The sequence below is a fragment of the Melanerpes formicivorus genome, unplaced genomic scaffold (genome assembly GCF_026170545.1).
Source record: "Melanerpes formicivorus ecotype bairdi unplaced genomic scaffold, bMelFor1.0.p_v2 SCAF_5, whole genome shotgun sequence".
In the NCBI taxonomy this organism is placed as follows: domain Eukaryota; kingdom Metazoa; phylum Chordata; class Aves; order Piciformes; family Picidae; genus Melanerpes; species Melanerpes formicivorus.
Window position 1 is genome coordinate 13036051 of NW_027142357.1, and position 26678 is coordinate 13062728.

Sequence of the window (26678 nt, forward strand, 5' to 3'; positions counted from 1 at the left end):
TGAAGGAGCATGAAGTTTGCCAGCTCTGCAAGGCAGCGATCAGGAGAGGCTGGACACCCGCATCATAATACTACCTGATCCATCCCAGGCTTGTTTCTGCTTGGACATCCTGTCCTATGTGTGGTTGTGAAATCACAGACCCAGTACAAGAGTACTTGTTGGTACTACTTATTGGTTAATACATGTAGTAAGTGGCCTGGACTACTGAGCTAAGCAGTGATATGCTGGAAACAAGGGGAAACATGTTAAGGGTCCTCTGGGAATTGTTAGGGACAATGCTTTGCTGTGGATGTCCTCTCAAGGCCAAAGCTGCAAGAGAGCATGAGGAGGAACTGTGAGTACACTGTCGAGCTTTGGCTTTGGGATGCAAGGACGCAGAGCTTATCTGCTCCAGCTGCTGCAGCTCAGTAGGCTTCCAGCTCTCCCACTCCCTTCCCCTGACGTTTTGTCAATGAGACCAGAGTGATTTGACAAACCAATGAAAAGAGCAGCCAAATATGCAACACAAAAGGAAAAATTACAACAGCTCATCTCACTCAAGCACACTTCCTTCCCACAGATCCACTGCTGGCAATTCTGGCATTAAGTCCCTCTAGCTTTCCCAGCTTCATCTGCCCAAGCCCACCACCTCTAGGGCTGGGGTCTGCTCTACTGCAGCCAGCTGCAGCCACCCAGGTTTTCTGAGCAAACTAGGATGGGCACTCCAGCTCCCCACAGGCTCACCTTCAGGCTCCATTCCTGCCATATCCCACACTGTTCAGATAATAGCTGCTCTGATGCTCCCATGCTGCTACAAGCTTTGCCATAATGCTTTCTTGCTACACTATGTCTGTGAGGAAACCAGGCCTGGTTTCATCTCTTGCTATGTTTTCTGCTTTAAAAAAAACACTAGCCCATGGAGTATTCATCAAGGCTCAGAAATTTTCTGCTAGCACTGCAATTCTTGTTGCTTGGTGCAAAAAATGAACCCAGCACCATAACTGAAAGACAGAAGCAGGTGAACTGCAATTGATGTCTTACAATACATGATGATCACTGAGCGTTAGCTCACTGGAAGGGGAGTCTACAATACAATTACAAAAGTTTCACATTAATTATCTTGTAACAAAATCTATAGTCCTGGATGTTTTTTAAACAGCTTTTTGGGTTTTCACTCTAGTGCCCTGAAGATGTTAAAAGATAGTTGCCAGGAGACAGTTCTCCGCTCAGGGAAATAACTGTTGTGGGTACTTAGGAGGAGTTATTGCAGCCTGTGCAACAGAATTTGAAGGCTGTTTAAGAAAAACCCACACAGCCCACAGCGAGAATGGTGCCGTCAACCTCAGCCAAGTGAGGAGGCCCCACTACAACAGTAGCAAGCCCTGACACGAAAATTTCAGCCCAATCCAAAGTCTGTGGGGAGCCATCTTCCCATTTTCTGCACAGCCAGGAGCAACCAATAGCTCCAAAAGGAATCCATTTCCCCCACTACCCACTTTGTTTGCCTGCAGCAGGACTAGGCTGGCTGCCAGCAGTGATGTGAAAGGTTAAAAGTGGGGCAAAAAGGGTGGGTTCTGGGTAAGGTCCCTTTCCTGGCTGCAATGAGAGGGTCATAGAACCTACAGTGTAGCCTAGGGTGGACATCACCCCAGCTGTGGAGGATGAGATGCTTTGGCAGGGCTACAGCTAGTGTGAGTGGGACTGATTAGGTTTGGGGCACGGAAGGCAGGGGAAACAGAGGCGCGGAAAGCAGGGGAAACACACCCTGTCACAGCCACTGCTCTGACTTCCTCCTTTTTGACCCAGACAACTGAAATAGGAAGGAAAGATTGGGGTGCATCACAAAGTTTCTGATGCCTTGCTGCCTTTCCCAGTCAAGCTTGAGAATTTGAAACCATCTTCATCCCATCCCAAGCACAGGACAAAGGAGAGGGCTTGATGCAAAGTGAGTACAGCATCTCCATTTTGTTTTCTTCTGTTATTTCTTTCTGAATGGAGGGCAGCTGACTGACAAGACAGTTTTATAGCTCTATCATTTACAGTGTGTTTGGTTTATAATTCCTGATCTGGGCTCTGGCTGCTCAAGTCCTTAGACAGGCCTCAGGGACCTTTCTCAGTATGGTAGCCCTCCTGTGTGCAGCATGGCAGAGCAGTCAGTTTGTGTGGTCTTTGCAAAGGCAGCTCGCCTGGTCTGTAATGGTTTTGCTTTTGGAAGTAGGATGAAGGGGGCACTGCAGTAGTTATTGAGAGGAGGGTGTCATACCCCACAGAAGCCCTTCCTCACTGGCCTCACGAGGCCTGGAAAACAGAGCAGAGAGTGTGCAGCATGCTCCTCTTGTACTCTCACACATGGCACCAGGGAGAGTAGCACTGGCTGCATGCCTGCAGGCAGCACCAGACAAGTGCCAGGGCTAGGGCTAGGGGCTATGCAAGCTCTCTGCTCAGGACCCTCAGCTTCCCTATGGAATCCTGTAAAAGCACCCACTGGTGCTTTTGTGTAACGGCTTAAAGAGGAAGAGGGAACTGGCATGGTGGCATCGCAGGAAGGTGTTAGGAATGGCTGCTGGGCCATCTATGGCACGGTGACACTGCCTGCAAGTTCCCTCACTTACCTCCTCCATGCCTCTGCGTGCTGTGCTCATCAACTACTCTGAATTACACACTTGAAAACATTGGGCCAGTGCACAGCCCATGGATTTAGTCCTCACAGCCTGTGTGGGAAAAGATGGAGTCTATTTAGGTGTATTTAGAGTGTTCTTCAGCTAAGTGCTACAGGAAATGAGGGTGAGAGCAGCTCTTCCCTCCAGCCAGCAGAAGCAGCTCCTGCTAGGCAAGAGCCTGCTTCCTTAGCGCCATCTTTTTTTTTTTTTTTTGGGAGGGGGTGGTTTGCAGAAATTTGAGCTCACACTATTTTTAGCTGCCCAGGGCATTAATTAACTAGACATGCAGCAAAGCAGATACAAGCAGCAATCAATAACAAATTAAGAGCATGAATACAGCTCAGAATACAGCAAATGTGGTCATGAAGGAGAGAGCTGTGCCTCGGAGTGTGATGTTGCTCTTGGAGGACCTCTCAGGTTTGGCTGGCACAGGTCACTAGGTGCTTTCTGGGCACAGGGTGCTAGAGCCCAAATGAGTGATCAAAGTCATTTCCCAGCAAGGTGCACCCAGGAGGAGTCAACAGGGATCTGGTGCCCATCCCACCTTGGTAAGAGCTTTTACTGTTAAGACCTTGTGGCAGTTTTAGGCTGATGCCTAGGAAATTTTCCAGAGATTGAGTAGAAAGTGGTAGAATGTAAATAAATTACCATTGGATATAAAGGGAAAATAATGATGAGGTCTAAATAATCCCATTAGTCTAGTAACTAATAAAGTCAGTGGTATAAGCTAATTTGCTTTCTCGGCTTTTTCGCTCCAACAGATACTAGCTGGTAGCTGCTGCTGGCTTGATGACTTTGGCTGCATTTCTTTGTTGTGGCTAAGTACTGACAAGCTACTGCTTGTCTGCTTTTCTCCTCTTTCTCTTTTGCTTATCTGGGAGGAAGAGGGGGAAGCTATTGGTAGCCCCCTGGTTTTGTCCAGGGGGGTTCTTGTGTTCTTTATAGATTGTAAATACATGGAGATATTGTATATTTTGTACATATTCATTACATTTCATATGTCTAGATTGTAGTGTGCTTCTAAATATACCTTCATTTGCTTCCAGCTGAGCTGGTCTGGCAATTTTATTTTGGGAGGCATTTTTCTCCAAGGTAGTTGGAGAGTAATTTCAATCTACCCCAGACCTTTTCTTCTTTCTTTTTACTTTGAGAGTTTTTACCTGTTTCTTGCAAGCTCAAACAGTGCTGACAGAATTTGGAGGTGATGAAAATGTGTTGGGCTACCTAAGCACAGGAAATGCATATCATGTCAATGAGGATATTGCAGCTGTGATAAATGATGCCCTTAAAAACTTACCGTAGTGAATTGTGGTGGTGGAGAGGGACTTGTGGAGGACATCCTTGTGAAGAAGAGTTCTGTTCACCAACCCACCACAGGATGGTCTTGGGCCAAACATGGCAGAGTGAGGCCCTGGGCCATGTCACTGTGAGGGTTTGACTAGGTGATGGCAGAGACACCTCCCATTGCCTGTTGCTTGGAGATCTGTTGAGGGGCCTGTCTGTCGTGGAGGCACCCACAAAACAGACAACAACAGCTCCACAAAAATGTGAATTTATTGTAACCAAAGTTGCTCATCATTCCTTCTGACACCATTAAATTACAGGTTCAGTTGTCAGGTAGGAATATGCCACCACTCAACCAGCTAAGCTTTAACCTTAAGCTTTAAGAAATATTCTTTCCAGAAAGATGCATGCACTCACTCATAAAGGGGAAACCTCCTCCACTCAAGAGCATCCAAAATATACACTCACCAAAGCCAGGGTGAGGGTTCACTTAGTCCATGGAAGTATCCTATATGGTGTCCCATTCTAAGGGGAGAGGATCTGACTGCCAGGCTGCTTGCTTCAAGGAGATCAGTTCAAAACAGCTCTGTAGCAGGACTCCATTTATTCTCTAAGTTTGAGGGTGCACTGCGGTCAGTTCTAATTAGCTGGAGGGACCAGCCCACAGAATCACTCAAAAGAGCCTGGGCACAGATCACCACTTCCTGTGTGAGAGGTGCCAAGGTGATCTTTATCAGCTTCTAGCAAGCCTCAACCCTTTGTCAGGTGTCTGTCAGGCCTTTATGCTTTTATCAGGACAATTGTACCTGCCACAGCTGTTTCCAGGGCAGGGTGATTTTTCAAGGCTGCAAACATTTGCATCCAGATGGCCCTTGCCATAAGCAATGCTGGCAAAGAGCCTTAGCAGTCCTCCACATCTCAAGTCTGTACTACAGCTGGGCACCAAATCTCACTATGCAAATGTCACTGAGATCACACCCATTGACCTACGTAAATATTCTTTCTGCCCTTAGGAGGAGGACAACGCTTTCAAGGCTGACCTCAGTGCCTTTTTACAAGTTTCTGCTGTTTTCTCATTTCCATTTCAGTCTGAGCTGCTAATTCAACAGGCTCACAGGAGGTGGTGATGGCACTTAGCAAAGTTGGCAGGAGCCAGGGGGTGGTTGTTTTCCTGCTCGGGACAACGTCAGAGCTATTTCAAAACTGATGACCTGTTTTTCAGACGCTGTGTCTAATATTGCTAAAAAGGGCAATGCTTTTTGGTCCTTTGTGCTTTCTTACTCCTTTTTCCTCTTTTAACGAATTCCTCTTTCTCACTTCCCCATGTGTCCATGTTGCAAGGCTGCTACTCTCTTGTTTTTTGCTCAGGGCTGTGGTGGAGGGAACGCATCACGAGAAATTACAGCATTAATTAACATGATCTCACTGACACCACAGAATGAACATTGAAAAAACACTGCTTGAGAGTGATGCAGCCAAATTTATGGACAGCATACATTTCTGGGATATGGAGATGTGCTTTGGGGCAAGAAGTGGTAATATGAGCAGCAAGTTTCTCATGCTCAGAAATGCTGGTGTAACTGAGGATAGCAAGTACTTGTGGGGTTTGATGATGTTCTGGGAGTCCTTCCCTGCATGCCCATAAGAACTACACAGCCACCTCCCCAGCCCCAGTGTTGTCCCAAATCCAGGTTTTTTACCCAATGTGCAAAGACCAATCAACACACAGAGTTGAGACACTTGTATTCCAGTTCTGAACAGAAGAGTGGCAGGTGACAATGCCACAAAGCTTGCACAGCAGTTGAATGAAATTCACGGCAGATATTTGTACAATAAAATGCATTGATCACCTTATCTCTTGTTTCCTCTTAAAGGTACAGCTACCTCTAAATTCAGTACATGTGCTCCAAGGGTAAGGGCGCTATAGGGCTTCTCAACTTAGGAGGTGTGGTTTTTCATACTATAATTATATTATAACCAGATTAAACCAGATAAAGGTTGCATTTGGTTTTATCAGCTATCAATATGTCTGAGATCACCCTTCTAGGTACAATACTCATGGTTTATGCCAACAACTGTTGATTTAAGGACTAATCGCAATGCTTTGTCCTAAGGGACCCTTTGTTCTGGTCGCCTTTGTTTCAAAACAGGCTTTTCATGGTTACCTTTGTCATTCTGTAGTTACCTGATTTGGATAATTGGACCTTTTTCTGGACACCTCCAGAATCAGAGCCCCCACCCATGGCATCACATCCTGGCCCCACTCTCTACACAGGGTTGACTACAACACCCCATCCTTGCACATTGTGCAGCTTGATGATTGCCACACCAGCAGACTAGACCAGTGTGAGCCAGCCTCTCTGCTTCCCTCACAGACAGAACTGCAGCTCTCCTAGGATGTCGATCACACATGCCATGATGTTGGAAATCCTTGCTTGTTGTCTTTCCTCAGCAGAAAAATGTATCTTAATTCACTACATGAAATGCTTAATTTTCCTGATGAATCAGTTAAATAGGAAGCAAGTAGTAACAGGCTTTCCCCCCCATATAGCTAGCATGTCATGCTAGTTAATTAATAAAAATTATCCTTTTGTTAATTTTGATTCCCATTCCTGTAAAAAAAAATCATGGAACAGAAGCTGGAAAAACTCATATCTAGTGAAAACTAAATTCAGTTCTTCAGGTTTTTCAATATTTTAAATATAATATTGTACAGGTCAAATAATCTGGATAAACACTACACCAAGCTTTGCAGCAGTTCAGCTGTGGCAGGGTCGTGGTTTCAGTCTCTGCCTGCAGTGGGACACCTTTGGGAAGGACACACCCCCCTGGGGCCACTGTCCTTTGCAGGGTGTGAGGGCTCCCTTCCCTGCAGCTGCCATGCACCAGGTAATCACAGGGAAGCTTTTTTCCTTGCAGAAAATGCCACGTGACTGGCTGCTGGTCATAACCTGGGTGCTGCTGCTGGTGACAACAGGTGAGCCTGACCTGCTCTTCCTCACTGCCTTCCTCTTGGTACCTTATGTGGGCAGTAAAATAGGGGTGGGAAGTCAAATGCTACCCAGTAGTGGCAGGAACATGTCATTGAGAGATGTGCAAGTGCCACATACTGAATTTCCTGGGATTGGGAGTTAACGTGAGCCCAGCTGAGGACCCTGGCAGGATGGGCTTAGAACAACATGGATGCCCAGAGCTGGGTGTCACAGCACCCTGTGGCTGCTGCTGCTGAAGGCAGGTCTCCTCCCAGTGCCCTCCATGCCAAATCTCTCTAATCTCCATTTCAGCCTTTGCCATGGGGTGCCCCAAGATCAAAGTAGCAACATGCAAGGACTGCATCCAGTCTGGTCCTGACTGTGCCTGGTGCAAGAAACCGGTAGGTCTATAGCCTCTTCTGCTGTCAGCCCACTGTGGTCACCTATCAGGCAGCGGGGTGGTCACCCTACCTGCCTGGCTCTACCTGCGGTGGAGGGGGGAGACTATGTCCTGCCTGGGAGTGTTTCATGTCCTATATGGTGGATGGAGCCAGGAGGGATCTGACAGATAAGACACTTCAGCCTTCCTTTCTCCATCAATACCCTGGAGGCCTGGGCTGGGTAAGCTGGGCCATCTCATAAAGAGCCTGTTCACTTCCTGCTCCTCTGATTTTTTTCCCATTGATGTTGCAACACAGAGTTTCACCAAAGCTGGTGAGCCAGACTCCGTCCGCTGTGACACCATCGAGCAGCTGCAGCAGAGGGGATGCCCACACAATGAGATTGAGTTTCCAGTCAGCATCATTACAAGAACACAGGACAGTCCCTTAAGCAATGAGATACAACTGACTCCTCAGAAGGTGCACCTGAAATTGAGGATAGGTACAGTCTACCTGGTGTTCCAGACACCCTTCTTCTTGCCCCCTGACTCAGTACAGACATGGCAGTCTGTCACAGCCTGCATTTAAGTCATAGAGTGCTTTGAGTTGGAAGGGAGCTGGGATTGTTTAGCCTGGAGAAGAGGAGGCTCAGGGGTGACCTCATTGCCCTCTACAACTACCTGAAGGGTGGTTGTAGCCAGGAAGGGGTTGGCCTCTTCTCCCAGGCAACCAGCACCAGAACAAGAGGACACAGTCTCAAGCTGCGCCAGGGGAGGTTAAGACTTGAGGTGAGGAGGAAGTTCTTCACCGAGCGAGTCATTCGTCATTGGAACGGGTTGCCCAGGGAGGTGGTTGAGTCATCGACCCTGGAGGCATTCAAGGGGAGATTGGATGTGGCACCAAGTGCCACGGTCTAGTCATGGGGTCTGTGTTGATAGGTTGGACTCGATGATCCTCGAGGTCCTTTCCAACCTAAGTGATACTGTGATACTGTGATACTGTGGACCTTTCAAGTTCATCTAGTTGCAGCCCCCTGCATGAGCAGGGACATCTTCAACTAGATCAGATTGCTCAGATGCCCCATCCAACCTGAACTTGGATGTTTCCAGGAATGAGATATCTGCACCCACCCTCTCTGAGCAACATGTGCCAGTGTTTCACCATGCTCATAACAAAATTTTCTTCCTCCCAAAGAGAGGGGGATCCCAGTATAGCATGGGGGAGATGGGGAGATGGGAGCCACAGCACAGCAACTGATCCTGGCATCCCTGTCCCACAGGCCAGCCTGCTGAATTTGAGGTGAAGTTTCGCCGTGCTGTGGGGTACCCCATTGATCTCTACTACCTGATGGACCTCTCCTACTCTATGCTGGATGACCTGGAGAAGGTGAAGAAGCTGGGAGGGGAGCTGCTAAGAGCACTAGAGAGTACAACCCCTTCTCGTCGCATAGGTGAGTCTGTCTGCAGCACAGAAGCCTGGCACAGCTGTATGCTGCTAGGAAGAGCCACAGAGCTGGAGTGGGATGCAGGAAATAGGCAGCATGTCCCATCCCATTCAAGGCTGGAGAGTGTGCCAGGCCAAGGGATGTGGACCGCAGGAGCCAGCAGATTGTTCATTCCCTGTGCCACAGGGATACCTGCTGCTCCATGCTACCCCTGCCCCTGACATGGCACTCTTGGATGCCCTAGGGTTTGGCTCCTTTGTGGACAAGACAGTTCTGCCCTTTGTGAACACACACCCTGAGAAGCTGCAGAACCCCTGCCCCAACAAGGACAAGCAGTGCCAGCCTCCGTTCGCCTTCAAGCACATCCTCTCACTGACTGACAATGCCAAGAAGTTTGAGAGTGAAGTGGGGAAGCAGTTCATCTCGGGGAACCTTGATGCCCCAGAGGGGGGACTAGATGCCATGATGCAGGCTGCAGTGTGTGGGGTGAGTCCCTGTGTCTGCCTCGCTGCCAGCATGAGGCCTGTGACCTATGCTCCCAGGCTGTCCCTCAGGAGGTAGCTCTGCCCCTCTCCACATGGAAGCTCTCTGGAAGCTCATTGTGTATAAGCCCTCATTCAGTAGCAGGGCAAGTTAGTCTGCAGAAGTACAAGACAACATCTTACCCCAGAGCCTCCTGACCCTGGTCTCTTGCAACCCACCTCCCCCGTACCCCCTGCCTCACACTGTGGCTGACACAAGACTTTGACAAAGGCCACACCATGTCCAGTGGCACTGTCCTTCCAGCCCTGCTCAGGGACAGGTTTCTGTGCCTCGTACAGGACTTGATCGGCTGGCGCAATGTGACTCGCTTACTGGTGTATGCTACTGATGATGGCTTCCACTTTGCTGGTGATGGCAAGCTTGGGGGCATCCTAACACCCAACGATGGCCAGTGTCACTTGGAGGACAACATGTACAAAAAAAGCAATGAGTTTGTAAGTACCCAGGGGCTATTCAGCAGCTCCACAATCTCAGCCTCACTCCCCCAGGTAGAAAATATACCATGTAAAAAAAACTGCTGCTGAGACCACAAGGTCACCATAATTTGAGCCACAAAACCCAAACTGTCTATGCTTCTGCTGGTGAGTGAGATCACACTGAGTGCAAGATCCCTCTCTTCACCTAGGACTACCCATCTGTTGGACAGCTGGTCCAGAAACTCACCGAAAACAACATTCAGCCCATTTTTGCTGTCACCAGTAAAGTGGTGGATGTTTACAAGGTAAAGCTACTTCATATGGTCCAGGTGCCTCCCATCCCCAGGGGAGCAGAAATCCTGCTGCTGTTTGCTGCTCCACCATCACGTGGGGTGGACCAGTCAGCTCTTTGCTCTCTATTGGCAGAAACTCAGTGAGATGATCCCAAAGTCAGCAGTGGGAGAGCTGAACGAGGACTCCAGCAACATCATTGATCTCATCAAGGAGGCCTACAAGGTAAGCCATAGAGGAGGCTGTGTTTCACCAATCTGGCAGGGCTCAGGGCAGGGAAAGGTTTCCATCACATGTCCTCAATGTCAAAGAGCAACTTTGACCAGGGCTTTGAGTACAGGACATGCTGAGTCACTCTGCCCACAGCAAACAAGAGGTTACTGCTTCTCCAATGCTATCACCTGCCTTTCCAGAACCACCCCAGGCAGCTGAGATGCCAGCCTGGAGTGCTCCCTGCCCACTATCCCCTGAACTGGAGGGAGGCCCCAGCTGCAACTCCACGCCACCTTATTTTGGTCTGCTCTTGGACTGATGGCACTTTCTCCACCATTTCTCTGCAGAACCTCTCTTCCCAGATCATCCTGGACCACTCCACCCTGCCAGATGTCCTGGATATCAAATATGACTCTCTGTGCAATGGCACTGTCAGCATGGACAAAGCAAAAGGGCAGTGCGACAATGTCAAGATCAATGAAGAGGTACACTTCCTCATAGCAGGAATGTCCTACAGCTCACAAGGTTCCTGATGCCTATCCTGTTTTACAGCAAGAACCCAGCCTATTGTTCCAGGCTCCTTACATTAATACCAAGAGTGTCCAAAATGCTTCAGGATGGAGGGATCCTGCATTGCACTGGATGTGCATGTGCCCAGCCTGGAGCTAGTACCACTGTCCGATTGCTAAAGCTACCTGATGACCTTTGGCTCTTTCCTTTTTCACTCTACTCTTTCTAGATCACTTTCAAAGTGAAAGTCACAGCCAAGGAGTGCATCACAAGCCAGTCTTTCACCATTCGGCCACTGGGCTTCACAGACACTCTCACTGTTCACCTGGACAGCAACTGCAACTGCAACTGTAACGAGCAGCCAGACTCAACCACCTGCAATGGGAAAGGCAAGATTGTCTGTGGGATATGCAGGTATGTGCTGTCCCTCTAAAATACCATTTCAAACTGCAAGAGCTGGGGACCTCCTGGGAGAGGGCTTTTGGGCCAAGCCGAGGGTTTGGCATTGTACCTAATTTCTTATAGAGGCAGGTTATGGAGGCAGGGGACACAATGATCTCTCTCTTCTGTTAATGGAACCTCTGCTGCTTTCCTTAGGGCATCCACCCACTCACCCAATTAATCATTCAATTAATCATCCATGAACCCACCCACTGAGCATCCTACAGACACAGATTTCTGTAGGAATCTCTCAAAACCCCACTTCTGGGCTGCAGTTCACACCATGCACTTACTGCTTCATGGCCATATGGTGGCAGGGAAAGGAAGAGACTGGGTTTCCTCAGGAAATACTCAAATCTCCTTTGTCAAGGGCTTGGAAATTATAAATGCAACAATAATATCCAGGCAACCATTTGGTGTTACAAATGCAACTGCGGGGATAGCATCATTTATGAGGTTCCCTCCCCATCATCTACCCTGCTCCAGCACAGACTTTGCACCAACATGCTGTGGTTGTTTTTGGCAAGGCTGTCCCAGATTTGCTCTGATTCAGCTGAAGTGATTTCTTGCGGCCATTGACCCAGGCTTGCTCCTCTCCTTTCATGGCAGCTGCAATTCTGGCTATACAGGGAAGAACTGCGAGTGTGATACCAAAGGCAAGACAAGCAAGGAGCTGGAGAGCAGCTGCCGGAAGGACAACAGCTCGGTGATCTGCTCAGGGCTGGGGGACTGCGTGTGTGGTCAGTGCATCTGTCACACCAGCAGCATGCCCGACAAGCAGATCTACGGCACCTTCTGCGAGTGTGACAACATGAACTGCGAGTTTCACAACGGTTTCCCCTGCGGTGGCAGAGGTGATGCAGCTGCATGATGAGTTCTGCACTGTGCCGCTGTTTAGAAATATTAAAGCCCCAGGGAGATGCTGCCTTTCCCTGCCAGAGCACAAGTGGGTGGGTTTGGCAGCACTGGGTCCCATTGCACCAGCCTGCAAGGCCTCCTTGATGATACTTTGGAGAGTGCTGGGTGGGTGAGGCAGGGTGACCTGATTCTCTGTAGGATCTTGGTCTCAAAGTTCTTCCCCTGCAGGACGTGGGACATGTGACTGTGGGGAGTGCAAGTGCGTAGATGGGTATGAGGGCAGTGCCTGCCAGTGCAAGAAGTCGACAAATGACTGCTTGAATGCGCGTGGGAATGAGTGCAGCCACCGCGGGACCTGCCACTGCAACCGCTGCCAGTGCCAGAATGGATACCAGCCCCCACTCTGCGAGGACTGCCCTGCCTGCCCCTCACCCTGTGGAAGATATGTGTGAGTGACATGCCTGGAGAAGGCATGGGGGGAGGTGGCAGGGATCCCCTACCTCCTAGACAGGTGCAAGCCAAAGCTGGGCGAGAGGGCCTCTGTCCCTGCAGAGCTGAGCTGTGGCTGCATATTTTGTAGCTCCTGTATAGAGTGCAAGGCCTTCCTGAGTGGCCCCTTTGAGAAGAACTGCTCCCAAGCCTGCCCCAACATACAAGTGGTCAAGGAGTCAGAGGGCGTGAGTAGTCATTGTAGGGAGAAAGACTCCCAGAACTGCTGGATCTCCTTCCACATGGTCCAGGAGGACGGCAACGAGATATACACTGTCACCGTTGATCCTGATAAAGGTACACTAGCTCTACTTCTCCTGCCCCTCTGCAGGCAGGCTGCCAGTGCTGCCATGGTGGCCTTGCCACCTTGCCAGAGGCTGCAGCTGGATGCTGGTCTGCCCCACAGAGTGCCCGGAGCCTCCTAACATTGCATTGATTGTGGGCAGCAGCGTTGCCGGAGTGGCCCTCATCGGCCTGGTGCTCCTGCTGATCTGGCGGCTCCTGACAGAGCTGTTTGACCGCCGGGAATTCCGCCGGTTTGAGAAGGAGAAATCCAAGGCCAAGTGGAATGATGTAAGAGAGTGGTGCTGGGGTGTGCTGTGATGCTCATGAACTTGTGGAGGAGATACCTGTAGGGGATGACCCCTCCAGAGACAGTCATGGTAGACGTGAACCTTCCCCTCTGGGCAGTTTTGCAGCCTGGATGGATTCTGCAGGATGCTAAAGCAGCCTGTGGGCTCTTCTGACAACACTGTTTGTGCTGTCAGTGGTGGGAGGGGTGGGGTAAATAATGGTCTGCTGAAAATCCAATACAGCACAACAATGCTATAACAACACCTCTCTCCCTCCAGGCTGATAACCCTCTCTTCAAGAGTGCCACCACCACTGTTGTGAACCCCAGGTTCAATGAATAATGAAGCAGAGCATCCCCCAGAAGCATTAGGACCCTTCAAATAAAGAAATGCCAAACCAAGGAAATCTCAAACTAAGGCTCCCACCCCTTCTTCTTTATCCTGTTGGTTCATTCCCTTCTTCCAAGAAGCCACCAATGTGTCAGGTACAGGCCAAGGAGCTGCATCATGCACATCTTCTGGCACAGTGCTCAATTGCTGGGTTAGCAAATCTAGGAGAAGGAAACAGACACAGCTTTGCCATGGATGGGACTGCAGAGCAGATCTCACCCACAGGCACACACAGTGACTCCTGTACCAGGTGCCAACTGTCTCAGCTCTTGATGCTAACTTTGCCTTCTGGCAGGAGTCTTGGACACCAAGCTCCAAATCCAGCTGAGTGTGCAGAGTGCTTCCAGCTTTGATATGGAGCTGGGATTTCAGAACTGCCATTTCCTTTCTACTTTAGCAGAATCTGCTTCCTGGCTGCTCCATGCCTTCTACTGCTGCACTGGTCACCACCACTATGTTTGCACTAGTTCCTGAAGTACTTGCAGCATAGCTGGATGTGGAGGGCACTCCAAGCTGGCAGTCTGCTCTGGTGGTTGCAAAGAGGTGATGGGCCCTGAGAGCTAGTGATCACCTGTACCTGAAGATGAAGAGTGGCTGGGCAACATGCACTGAATCTTTTTTTTTCAAATCATCATCTGCTTCCTGGTGTTGCTCCCCTCTCAGATCTACCTCAGAAAAGGTTCTACTTGGGCTTCTGCACATTTGGCTTACCTCCACCAGGCCTTGAGCCCTCCACATGACAAGAAGGCAAAGGAGCAACTGTTTGAACTATGAAACATCAGCACCAAGCGCATGAAACGTTGCCTACAGCTCAGAGCTCTGCCACAGCTTCTTCCACCACCCCCAGAGCTAGAACTCTTCCCTGCTTTGTGAGAATATCAGACATGCCAAGGGATAGCCATGCAAAAGACTTGGCAGTACTGGGAGCATCTCCAGGACTTTTCCAAACCATGCAGAGCAGCAAATTACTCATTCATTGTGGGCTCATTCTTATGATATAGTGGTACAATTCCGTATTCGTTTCAACAAAATTTGGCAACAGTTTGCATATAGCTATATTATGTCACACCTTGTTCTCTGAAGAGGTTTCTTGTTAATAAAAATTAATATATAAAGTAAACAGATCTGTTCTGCTAACCATCAAGTGTAAGGGCAGCTGCTGGAGCGTTCATCAACCTGATACAGCAGAATCCTATCACTGCTGCCAGCATGTCTCATAGACACAGTGCCCAGGAAAGATGCCGTCCAGAGGAACAAACTAACTGTCTTTTACACTAATTTGCCATCTACATCCTGAAAGATGCTCCCCTGCAAGCCAAAAATTACTCACCAAATGAAACAAATCATTTCTTGTCCCTGTCCACCCACTGGCAGCTATTAAACAAGAGTGGCCGTACTGTGTCAGATATGGGGTTAATTTGGGTCGTTTTGCTGTTCTTCAACAGTGATTGTGAATGTCTATGGCAAGGTAAGAAGAAGTAAAGTGAGTCTGATAATCCCTCCAGTACTGTCCCAGCCTGCAGCTATTTTTGGTTCAAAGACCCCCAACACAGTGTAGGTCACACGTGCCTTGTGCCTGACTGCATAAAGACACCAGAGGCACCTGCAAGAGCTCAGGTCATGGATGCAACACCCACTGCTAGGGACCAAGGCAGAGGCTATCGTAGAGTAAATGATGAGACTATCTCCCTGGTCACCACTTGCAGATCTTACTGCTGGTGTAGTGTGTGCAATACAATACATGCTGCAGAGGACCGTTAGCGTCAATCAATGAGGCATCTAGACTTTGAAACAAAGAAATATGATCAGCAATTGCATTAGACAGAACTTTATGCACCTGCAAGAGCACAAAGGGGATATAATGAGGTGGGAGAGTCACCCTCCTTTAGCCTAAAGGCTTGGTGATCTCTCTGTGGAATCTTGCTTGCAGAAGGCAGAAGTGTTTCTCAGCCGGGTGTGGAGTGGCCCTTTCTCCATCTCCGAGTGCTACCCCACAACATGCCTTCTTACCTTTGTTTTATTTCCACCAAGAATAACTGAACCCTGTTTTAGTTTACTCAGAGTAGGGAGAAAGCTATCTGATTTTTCAAGTCAAGATGTTGACTGAATTGTGGTAAGAGCAAAAGTCAGCTGTCCTGATGGGTGGGAGGGCCCACACTCCCCCCCCATTACTGCACACCAAACCCACACACAGCGCACGACACACTGCATCGCTCAACACAGGGCTGCTGAGATGAGACAGAGATATGCCTGACCCATAGACTCTCTGGATACTCTGTGCTCCTCTTGCCCAGGGAGAGGGATCATCACTGCTTCTGAGGGAACAGGAGGCAGAGGGACTGCAGGAGCTGCAAGGATACATCCCAAGAGAAGCAGCGTCATCCAGCTAGGACAATAGCCATGCCTTCACTTTTATTACAGTCAGGACCTTTCCTTACATTTAAGCCACTTGTGTGCCAAATGGAAGACTTCCAATATTCTTCAGAAAATGGGACCAGCCCCACAAGTTTTCCATGCAGAAATTCAAGTCCCGTGCCAGCCGTTTTATGAGCAAGAAGATGCCACCCAGTCCTGCTGCCCCCATGACAAAAAGCCCTCGATTAATTATCTGCAAGTGCAAAAAGAAAGCCCAGTGTCAGCAGAGGTGTGTTCCTCCCCTGCAGCACCAAGTAAAGGCTTCCCACCTGCATCCACATGGCAATATGCCATCACTAAAGCTCCCCGCTGTAGCAGAGCAAGATGTGAAGATCACATTGCATGCAGGATGTGAAGATAATGAGGCTTGTGGCATGGGGAGGATGGGCACCACCACTGACCAACCTTTTTCTGCCATTTCCAGCGCTGAAGTGCTTCATGGTAGCGAATTCTGGTGAAGGTTACCTAGGAGGGTTGCAGGAGCATGTCACTGCCTCAAAGCCAGCCAGGAGGAGCTTGTGGCAGCTCAGGCAGGGGGGACTGAGGAGCCAGCCTTACCATGGTGTACAGTGGGACAATGGTGGAAGGCATGAGGGTGTGAAGGAAGTTGTCTACATGCTTCCGGAAAATGAACCATGTTGAATTCACATGCTCACGCATCTGTGACAGAACAACCATCACCCCTTTGTAAGGCATCTTAGCAGAGCTCTCCTGAGTTTGTTAGCTCTCCCACTGACTGTCCTGGGGATCACCACAGGGAGCAGAGCCACCCCAGCCCCCATGGCATTCCCAAAGAGCTCTTAATGTCTGCTGGGATGAGAGTCTGACTAGAGTCTTGCCAGAGCCTCTGCCTACTGTGTGCATCCTAACAGGGTGCCACCATGTGCATGACCCACAGCACCACAAGTCTGTATGTCACTCACCTCTACATAGTTGTACATGGCTAAATCTGAGATTGCATGGTCATCTGGAACCCTCAGCCTGGAGAATTCAGGGAGGCAGGCACCTAGGAGAAGAAAGGGGCAGCTCCTAGGCAGCTCCCTAGCCTGGATATCCATCTGCCTTTAGCTGCAGAGGGATCTTCCTCTGCTCTCTCTCTTCCCCAGCCACCTCACTCACCAAGGTCATTGTGGAACAGGTCCATTAATTCATCAAAGACCAGACAATCTTCAAAGCCCTGGGAGGAAAATTAGAAGGTAAACAGGCATAAGGAACCATGCATTCGCAAGAATTGCCCTCACCGATACTTAGCTAGTGTAGCTGTTCACATGTACACAGTCCTACTGGCTACATCTTAAGAGCAGGAGTCTTACTCCAGAACATTCTGCCAGGGGTCTTGCAGAGAAATCCAGGGGGTTGCATTTCCCTGCAGCCTGGGGCTGGCCCCTCCACCCATGCAGCCCTCTGCTCCATGGGAAGGCAGGACCACTTCCTCATCTCCCCTGCTCCCTGGAGGACAAATAGGGTCTTAGTAAGCAGCCAGGTGCCTGAAGGGAGTTGTGCCAGTGCAGAGGGCTGCCAGAGGACTGTGGGACAGGCCAGCCCATGAACTCCCTGGAGCTAGTCTCTAAAACTAGGCATTTCTAGGTGAACAGAGTTGGGATCCAACTGACACAGCCCAGGATCAGCCATGAACTTACTGCATTCATGCCCTGTCCGTAGAAGGGCACAACAGCATGTGCAGCATCTCCCATCAGCACACACTGGGAACCAAGGTGGTACGAGGAGCACTTCACAGAGATCATAGCCTGGGCTGGCAGCAAAAAGTAATCGTGCTTCAGCTCTCGCCTTCAGGCAAAACAACAGATACTTCATTTATGAGACCACAAGAGACAAGAAAAGCAAATCATGCCATGTCCAAGCTCAGGATGCCAGAGTCACAGGCACTGTCATTGCTGGAGCACAAAACCCAAGCCTATCCATTAAGGTATTTGTGCTAGGGAACGTGTAGGGTCCATAAAAACCTATTTCATTAACTCCCCACTATGATCCAAATACTTTGTCTGCAGGTTTTAATCTCTGCACACAACCTGAGCATAGGAAGAGGACACAGTCTCAAGCTGTACCAGGATGTGGCACTTGGTGCCATGGTTTAGTAGTCATGAGGTCTTAGGTGACAGGTTGAACTTGATGATCTTTGAGGTCTCTTCCAACCTTATTGATTCTATGAGTGTCTTAGGCATATCAATCCTCTTATCATGAGTGGCAGATGGCAGTCAGTGTAGGAAAGACGTATTAGAAGATACCTGAATTTATATGAAGTCCTTTGATATGGTCTCCTTAAGAGGAAAGAAAATTGCGTAACATAGCTAAAACTCTTCCTATCAGCCAAAAAAAAAAAGCCTGTAACAGATGACCATGTAGAAAAGCAGAAGCATTAACAGCATAGACTGGAGCTACCAACAGCTAGGGAGCTTCCTTCTTTGCACAAAAATGAAAAGAAGCCAAACAGAGCCACGGCCATCAAGACATGCTGATAAGACTGGCCTGTGCCCCCCACTGCCACCAGGGCTCCCAGGAGAAGCTCTGGCTTCGGGCTGCTGCCCCCCTCATGCCATTTGCCCAGCTGTGAGAGTGTCCCCAATGCACAGGGAGAAACAGGCTGCCGGGAAGTGCCTGCTCTTGTGTCTTGAAGCCTTGGTGGCTGTTTTAGCCATACAGTCAAGAAGAGCCTTGCTTTGTCTAGTTAGCACAGTGGGACTTTTTTTCCCCCAAGTTCAGGTTTTCTCAGTCTGTTAGCTAAAATATTCACATTTGTGCAACTCAGCTGTCAGAGCTGAGCAGGCAACCCTGGTGGAGTCAGTCTGCTCACCCACCTCTCATGTCAAAACCCCACGGCTTATAAAGAGCTAATCCATCCCTTGAGCTCAAAACCTTTAACAACATTGGAAAAACAATGGGAGGTAATCTGCACTTTGCTCTTGCAGTGGTAGGGCCTGAGCTGTGCTTCCAAGGGACAGAGCAGTACTTCAGTGCAAGTCCATCAGAAACTGCTGCAGGATGGGGCTACATCCTGCTGCTAAGCCTGCTATTCCAGAGTGGACATAATGCAGAGCTCACTCTGTGTGCTCCCTCCTCCTTCAGATGTACAGGCCAAAATTGTTCACAATCCATTAGCCCACTGGCTTCAGCAGTCACCCTCACCAGGACCTGCAGGTTGGGTGGGGATGCACCCCTTGGCTTTGCAGAATCATGCTGATGAGCAAGAAAAGGAGATGGGAACACTTACTCTCCAATGAGGGGGATGGCATCTGGGAAGTATGTCTGGAAAAACCTCAGCACTTGCTCGCCTGTTGTGAGCTTCTCAAAGTCTTCAAAGGGCATGAAGAGTGTGCAGGTGAAGGACTTGTCCTGTCAGCCAAGGAGGAAGGTAAAAAAGAAGACCAGAGCCATAGGTACCACCTGGCACCTGGAGGAGCAGTTACATGCCCAGTCTGTCGCATGGCAATTGCAGTGACCCACCTGAGCAGCAGGTGTGTATGCCTGTTCACCCAGTTTTCCGTGGTGGGTTTGCACATGCTGGAGGCAGGCAGTGGGGAGGCAGAAACAGGCAGTGTGCAGTCTGCCAGCGTGGGCCGGGAGCACTGCTCTGGTGCTCCTGTATCTAGTTTAAAACTTCCAGCTACAGAGAGCTGATTTTCAGGAGGTTTGAGTGGGCTCAGATGGGTGGGTAGAGAGCAGTGGCACAGCTACCAGCTCAGTGCTGGGAAGGAGGGATGGATTTGGGGGTTCTGTCCTCCACCAATACATACACACCCTCCCCCCAAAGCTGTGGGCACCTGGCATAAGCTGGGGGTCCCTCCTGGCACCTGTTGGCCCTCATAGACCTTGCTGTGTGCCTGCTACCACAGCCAGTTCATCCCTACAAGCTCCATCCCATGCCCCAAGGAGTGTGGCTGTAGGTTATCACCATGTTTGGTAGCGCAATCATCATGAAAGTGTTTCTTGGCCAGATATGGAGGTAGTTTGGTTCCATGGCAAACTGAAAGAGAAGGAAAATTGTCTTGTGTCCCTGCCCTGTCCTTTGTAGTTTCCCCAGCACAGCCTCTGGTTCCTCTCCACATCAGCACACCTATTCCCATCCTTTGTACCATAAGAAGGCACAATGACCACAGGGTTCCTTTCTGGTACGTGAGAGACACAGAGCAAAAGCGAGAGGGAAAGGTAGGAATAATGAGCAAGAATCTGCTGGTTTGCAGTCACTGATGTTCTCTCAGGCATGTTTCTGTATCCCCAGAACCTCTCAGAGTAAGAGCTAACCCACTGATCTGGGGCAGGCTCTCTAAGATTTTTGCAGCCAGGTATGAAAACACTGGCCCCATCACTGGAATAGAAAGAGATGCCTGCCTTCTCCTAGGAAAGTTTTAATCACTTGTCTGAGACCCAGGTGAGAAATTATGCTTTTTAGAGCTGTAATGGCAGAGCCACCATGAGAAGAGAGCAGGGTGTCCCACCTGCAAAAGTGGTAGCAGTGCCTGGGACAAGCCCACTTACATCTCCGTCCTTGGGAGGGATGGTCAGCTCCATATAGCCATGAGGAATGTATATGTGACTGTAGTTAAAGCGTGTTTGCCTCATGAAATGCTTTCTGACTGTTGAGAAGGCTCCATCACATCCCACAATGAGATCATAGGTGACTTCCAAGGACTGCTGGTCAGAGCTGAAAGCAAGAGGATTCCTTGAGTCAATCCTGCTGTAACGCCAGGCCAGCTCAGTACCAAAGGGCACAGCAGAGCTGCCTTTTGTGAAATGCTGGGGTCACCTCCAGCAGTATTAATCTGCTAGGATGAGGAAAGATTGACTTTCACTGACTGGGAATCTCAGCATTAGGATAGATAATTATCCTGTAGGTTATCAAATGCATAACTCTTCCACATTTACCCAAGAATGCAACAAGTACTGTTGGAATAATGTTACTATTTCTTAGAGCCTGCATCCCCAAGTGGATGGGGAATGACCAGAACTTCACAAAACTACAAAGTAAAGTCATTAGATGCCCCCCCCGATGAACAATCTGTCCCTGAAAAACAGTGCTATGGAGACTGGTATGTTTGTTCTCAGCAGAGGTCAGCAAGCATGTGCCTAGCCACCTGCCAGGTCACTGGGGAGTTAGAGAGTTGCTTAATTTTGGTTTAGTCTCCCAATGAACTCGGCTTTGAGGTCTCTCCTTTTCAAAGCTGACACCAAGTTTTGCATCCTGACAAATAACTCACTAGATTCAGACTGAGATTACTCAATTATTTGAGGTTTTATGAATGATTAAGCAGAAACTAACTGAACCCAGAACCTGATCCCAGGCTTGCAAAGGGATTACCGTTTTATGGTTAGTGTCCCCAACTCTGCATTGCACTCCAGGAGCTTGTGTCCAAAGTACAGTTTAGTGTTGGAGTACTTCTCAGCAGCTGTGAAAATAAAAGACAACTAAAGGTAGAGGCTTGTACTCTAACTCCAAAAATATTTCCAAAGGATCCCTAAATTATAGGGACTTTTGCTATTACAGAAAGTAAGATTGCTGTGCTGAGTGGTGGCCAGTGGGCAGGGCTCACTAGGACTGTGCTTGGTCATTTCTGGTGAAAACTATTTCAAAAGTGCAAGGAATCTTGCAAAGATTTCTTTCTTTCACATAATGACATGAACCACTTACCTGTTTCCACCATCATTACATCGTATTTCAGGATGGGATGTGTTGCCTGTAGTCAGTGGGAATTTGGGGAAAATTTGACCTGTCCTGATTCCATACTCTGGCACAGTGGTCCAATTTCCATTTGTTTCTCTACAATCAGGGCTTGCAGAAAATGCCACAAACCATGGCAAGGCTGAGGAGGTATCTCCTGCTTTAGCTGGTGAAGTTCTGGGAGCAGACACTGGTGCCAGTAGCCAAAAGCAGAGGCAGCTCCCAGGAGGGCAGCCTGTGCAGAAAGACTTTAGGGGGACTTGTTTGACTGTCTTTTTGTGTCAGACAAGGAGCAGGGAAACAGCACAGGTTTTCTTCTTAAAAACGCAGCTAGTTCAGATCTGCACTTTCTGAGAGCCTGGAGCTCAGAGTCTCCTGTCCATGAGGCAAACCCTAAATCCTCAGTGAACCAGGTGTAAAAACATTTGCAAACAGACATGGCTACCTACCTGTTAGCAGCTCCCTGTTCAGGTTTGCTCTGTCCACAGAGAGAATGTACTGCAAGGCAAACAAACATGGGGTTTGGGAAGCATTACTGAATGATGCTCTGCATGACCGGGCAAGAAATGCCACCCTCTCCAAACAGCCCTGTCAAAAGCAGTGGTCACACAATCCCCCTTCCACTCACAGCATTGTTTTTAAGAACACAGAGCTACAAATACTATCAGAGTCCCCTTATGCTCTGCAAAGCACGTCTGGAGTGGCAGCACGAGACCAGTACCTGGTTCTTCTTCCCATAGGGGATAGAGTATTTCTTCCCTGAAGGAGTATGTATCCTCCTTGCCCGCATGGGAATGCCTTTGGACACAATCTGAAACAGAAGGGAAGACAACTCAGCCTTCTGGCCAATACTGAGATGCTAAGGGGGGGCCACAGGCTACCCATATCTCAGAACCCCCCACTGTAAGCAGAACAGGATGCTCTCTGCTCACATATTTTCATGTGGTTACCCAAGCTACTGGGGAAAATTTTACAGGTCTGTCTGCCAAATCTTTTACTGAGATTACTTGCAAGCTCATTCTCATTAAAATGAGGACAAAATTATTTTTTATAGAACTGACATAAAATATACCATGTGTTGGTCAGGACATTGGATGGTAGTCAGATTACATCCTGTGCTGGGATAAGAGGTGTGGAAGCTTGGGCTTCTCTGTAGGGAGCCAGGGGTCACAGGATCTCACCACTACCTGCAGCTAGATGTTAAATGGTAGCAAGCACACACCAGAGGACTTCTGGGCTCTGATCCAAGCATGCTGTGCAGAAGTCAGTGGGCATGGATTTCAGGGGTCAGTCCAAAGCTCAAGGTTTTGTGGGAAAATACAAATCTGGGCATGTCAGTGGGGAAACCAACCCACTTTATCACATCCTGATGCTACTACAGCTCCTTTGGGAGTCCACCTATTCCTGCCTGGTTTGCTCTCATGCTACAGGAGGGAGAAGAGCATGGCAGGGAGATAAACCATCGTGTACTGGTCTCCAGGGAAGCAGCTTCTGTCACAAGCAGAGCCCAGCTGTCTGGGGTTGGGTGCTGTCTTCAGGCTGGGGGACATCCCTGTTGACAGCTGTGCTGTGAAGCAGTGGAGAGCCAGGCTGAGGGTGTGCAGTCTACCTCCACTCTCATGAAAGCAGAGCTGTTTCTGTGATAGCCTCTGTGTGCTTGGGGAGCATGACAGAGCCCATCCATTGCCAGATGAAGGCAACAGAGTTCTAATCACAGAGATCCCACCACTGACAGAAGCTTCCAGGGTACCTGCTCTTCCATCCCCACAGCTCGGAGGGCTTGGCGTCCTCTGTGAGATAGGGCCAGGTTAATGCTCCTGCCACGGGTAAAGCTGGCCACCCTGATATCTGCATGGAAAGAGCAGATGGTTATGGAGACACCAGTACCACAGCCTGGTGCAGGTGGCATCTCCCAAAAATCCCTGCAGCAACAGCAGGCAGGGCACTGAGGGGTTCCCATCTCCCCATTCTGCATACAGAGAGGGCAGGTGTCAAAAGCATGCTTAGGTGTCAAGAAGGCAGCAGAGTGAGGTCAAGGGCTACTTCCTCCGTACCACCTGGGAGAAGTAGCTTCAGCCAAGTTCTGCAAAGAGAATACTGGATCCTGACAGCTCCCCACAGTGCCAGAGGGCACATTATCTAAGAGCTCTTTCCCCTCTAAGTGGAGAGAGCTGAATGGTGAATGCCTGGCAGTTTCTGCTGAGACTCACAAACCAATGCTTGTCAGGACACTGGTAGGTCACCTCCATTGCTGTTCAGATGGAAATGTCTCAGCACTGGCCTGTTCCTACTCCAAATGGCCTCACTCAGTCTTCCCAGGTTGTCCAGCAAGTATGTGTGGCAAAGCCTCAACCCAATAGCTTTCAGAGTTGGATGTCAGTGCAAGCAGTGGCCCAAAACCAGAAGTGGTAACATCCCTCTGACTCAGAAGGCTCTGCTCTGACCCTCCGTATCTGCAGCCCGGACCCAAAACTGTGCAGAGGACTTTGAATGGGCACAGCTGGGAACCATGCACCAGAACTCCCTGTCTTGATATCCGTCCAAACAGAAACAGTTACCACAGAGACCACATGTTAGAATGAACTTCTCCTTCCCTTCACTGCACATTTGAGTTGAGTTTCATTTTCCATAGGCCCATTCTCACCTGTTGCTTGGCTTGCCATCTCTGTACAGGTTTTATTTTTCTGTCATCTGATAGACACTGAAGGTGAACAACTTCTCTCCCTTTCAGCCAGAGCCTGCGTTCTGAATCATCATTTCTTTCTGGTGATGCCCTTGCAAAGCTGGAGGCTTCCTGAAAGCACTCCATCTCTCCTGCTCCTCAGTCCATTAGTCCCTCTCATCACCAATGGCAGTCAAGTCAGTGCTTTTAGCCTTAACAGAGATGCCACTGGCTCTAACTTCTAACTCAGCTTGGTTCAACAGCATTGTGCTGTAATTCTTTGTGCAGAGACAAAATTTCAAAGGTGAAGATTTGAATCAACATTTAGGCTAATACTATAAAAAAGGGCATCATTTTAGTAGCTGAAGGGTGGGCTGCCTCCACACAAGACAATATATTTCAACTAAATGCATCCCCGGACCTGGAGCCAAAGAAAAGAGTGAAAAGCATATCCCCAAAGTGACACAGTTTCAGATTTCCTTTCTGGGTTTGAGTGAGTTCACACAGTTTTCCTTTTGCTTCTCCGAGAACTGTTACCAGTAAAAAGACAGAAACATTAATAAAGCACTAATGATCAGGCTGAACTTACCTTCTCTGGCTTCATAAACATCAACATGGAAACCTCGTTTAGCAAAGAAACAGGCATTTAATGCACCCACCTGCAAGAGAAGGATCAGGCATGGTGGAGTAAGTGTTTCACTAGCAGCTGTATCACAGATTACTACTGAGATGTGCTAAGAGAAATCAGGAGCCAGAGGATGCAGCTCAGCATATACAGGAAGACCCTTTGATCGAGAGCCTTAGAGGACTTCTTCTTGGAGAGAAGTCCTCTGGCACCCCTGATGTACCTGCAAATCCTCCATGACAAAAGGCACACATCAAAACTCATTGTTAGACATCATACTTGTTTACACTCAGTGATTAACTGCAGCATGGCTAAACTGTTCAGCCAGAGACAACAGGAGCTTCTGATACATGAGAGATATAGTCTCTGGACTATATCTTCCTCCATAGAATTCAAGGTGCTGCATCATTCTCTTGGGAACAAAGTGGAGGAAGCTAGACTTGTGGAAAAGCAAGATGTTGCCTTAAAAAGGACAGCATGCTTATGTCCTGCTTGTTATTTAAAGAGGTAGCTGTATTTTTCTGGGTTCGTTTCCATCATTAATCATTGACAGAACTACAGACTCATATGTCATCACTCTTTTCCAGCAGCATGGTGACGAAGAAGCTAATGGCCAAAATGTTAGAAGAGAAATTTAAGTGCTGCAGTGTTCCACGATGTCCTTTAGAGTCAGACCACCCTGAAAGTGCCAGTCGATGAAATTCATTCCCAAACAAAAGTGGGCAGAGGAAGTCCCTCAGTCCTTGCAAACCATTTCATGTTAGTGGCTTGGTTAAAGCCCAAAATGGCTGAGAGGCAGAATGATCTGGCAGCCCAAATGAGGACTGTTATTTGGTGTAACTGGGCACCATTGCTTCACCTCCCAAATCTCTTCCTCTGAGAAAAGCACTCCTGATGGCAGGATGTAGTTGTACATACCATTTAAGGTAAGTGCCAGCTACAGGAGGAATGATTTTAAGAAAACCATTCACCTCACATCCAAACAATGCTTTACAGCCCCAGCTCACTGGCAGACACAATCACACGGCAGCTAAATTTTTTCTTACCAGACCACCGCCAACAATGGCAACTCTTTTCCTCCATGGGTCACCACACTCCATCACTGAGGCAGCTCCTGGGTTGTAGGTCCTTACTGCTATGTCTTCACACCCTGTCCTTCTGCACTGCTCTCACCAGTGAAGAGGGGAAGGATGTTGGCAGCTGAGTCACACGTAGGTTCTTCTCCCCTGCTTCATATTAAAGTTTAACTTCCAGCCCAGAGATTGTAGGTTAATCAGCTTGGTCATGTGGCCACACACACTAAGCCTTAGGTGAGGAGATGTGAATGTGGCATTATTCAGCTAGGCCTCATTAAAAAGCCTCTTTGGAAAACTACATAGCAATTCTGCAGCCTTCAGTGACATCCTAATGAAACGTGCACAGAGCAGGAAGAGAACTTGCATCTGTTGAGCTCGTGCAGATGCAATGCAGAGGTACTATGGAATGACACAGATTAACTCCTGGAGACTTATGGGCACTATCTTGAGGGTGGGATATGAACCACGCTGCTTGCTCAGAGCCCTGATCACATTTGATGGACAATTTTTGCCCAGGGAAGTGTGTATCGCTTGAGTGGTTTGGGGTGTGATGGTGAACAGAGTACACATGCCTAATCCACAGAAGCTTTGCAGGACAGGGATGAGGCTGTAAGAGACATCTCTGAGTGCACTGTATCACACGCCCATCCTTGGGAGGAAGTGCCCTGATGAGCCAGAGCTGCACACAATAATAAAAACTAAACCTGCAATGCACAGCCCAAACCAGCAGATTTGTCTCCAAAGGGCAAGACCAAATGCCTGCACAAGCACAGAACCATTCTCC

The 26678-nt window shown here is 48.8% G+C and overlaps 2 protein-coding genes across 4 annotated transcripts; one reads left to right on the top strand and one right to left on the bottom strand.

Annotated features, from left to right (window-relative positions):
- The first annotated feature begins 1795 nt into the window (after positions 1-1795).
- ITGB2 (integrin subunit beta 2) lies at positions 1796-14946 on the top strand. Of its 2 annotated transcripts, XM_068138221.1 has the most exons (17): positions 1796-1924; positions 3137-3187; positions 6843-6900; positions 7208-7296; positions 7594-7777; positions 8555-8725; positions 8964-9205; positions 9541-9696; positions 9888-9983; positions 10105-10194; positions 10530-10667; positions 10922-11106; positions 11743-11987; positions 12220-12439; positions 12572-12777; positions 12887-13053; positions 13332-14946. In XM_068138221.1, exons 3-17 carry the CDS (start codon positions 6846-6848, stop codon positions 13392-13394), a joined length of 2307 nt encoding a protein of 768 aa, XP_067994322.1. In that variant the 5' UTR covers positions 1796-1924; positions 3137-3187; positions 6843-6845; the 3' UTR covers positions 13395-14946. The 2 variants fall into 2 exon arrangements, with proteins under 2 accessions (XP_067994322.1, XP_067994321.1); XM_068138220.1 differs by lacking the exon at positions 3137-3187.
- A 316-nt stretch (positions 14947-15262) lies between these two features.
- KMO (kynurenine 3-monooxygenase) lies at positions 15263-26031 on the bottom strand. Of its 2 annotated transcripts, XM_068138223.1 has the most exons (16): positions 25865-26031; positions 24783-24852; positions 23282-23379; positions 22253-22342; positions 21981-22029; positions 21172-21259; positions 20352-20517; positions 19768-19839; positions 19087-19208; positions 17498-17645; positions 16977-17034; positions 16781-16863; positions 16416-16517; positions 16263-16322; positions 15881-16050; positions 15263-15790 (listed from the first exon to the last, which is right to left on the bottom strand). In XM_068138223.1, exons 1-15 carry the CDS (start codon positions 25916-25918, stop codon positions 15883-15885), a joined length of 1428 nt encoding a protein of 475 aa, XP_067994324.1. In that variant the 5' UTR covers positions 25919-26031; the 3' UTR covers positions 15263-15790; positions 15881-15882. The 2 variants fall into 2 exon arrangements, with proteins under 2 accessions (XP_067994324.1, XP_067994323.1); XM_068138222.1 differs by lacking the exon at positions 15263-15790 and having other exon boundaries at positions 15803-16050.
- Positions 26032-26678: the final 647 nt, after the last annotated feature.

Excerpts from the sequence above, each read along its gene's own strand:
- KMO (XM_068138223.1), bottom strand. The coding sequence starts at position 25,918 with ATGGAGTGTGGTGACCCATGGAGGAAAAGAGTTGCCATTGTTGGCGGT. Across the intron at positions 20,518-21,171 it reads GGGACACTAACCATAAAACG|CTCTGACCAGCAGTCCTTGG; the intron begins GTAATCCCTTTG and ends TCTTGCTTTCAG. Across the intron at positions 16,323-16,415 it reads TTGTCCCACTGTACACCATG|GTAACCTTCACCAGAATTCG; the intron begins GTAAGGCTGGCT and ends CAACCCTCCTAG.
- ITGB2 (XM_068138221.1), top strand. The coding sequence starts at position 6,846 with ATGCCACGTGACTGGCTGCTGGTCATAACCTGGGTGCTGCTGCTGGTG. Across the intron at positions 7,297-7,593 it reads GTGCCTGGTGCAAGAAACCG|AGTTTCACCAAAGCTGGTGA; the intron begins GTAGGTCTATAG and ends GTTGCAACACAG. Across the intron at positions 9,984-10,104 it reads AAGTGGTGGATGTTTACAAG|AAACTCAGTGAGATGATCCC; the intron begins GTAAAGCTACTT and ends CTCTATTGGCAG.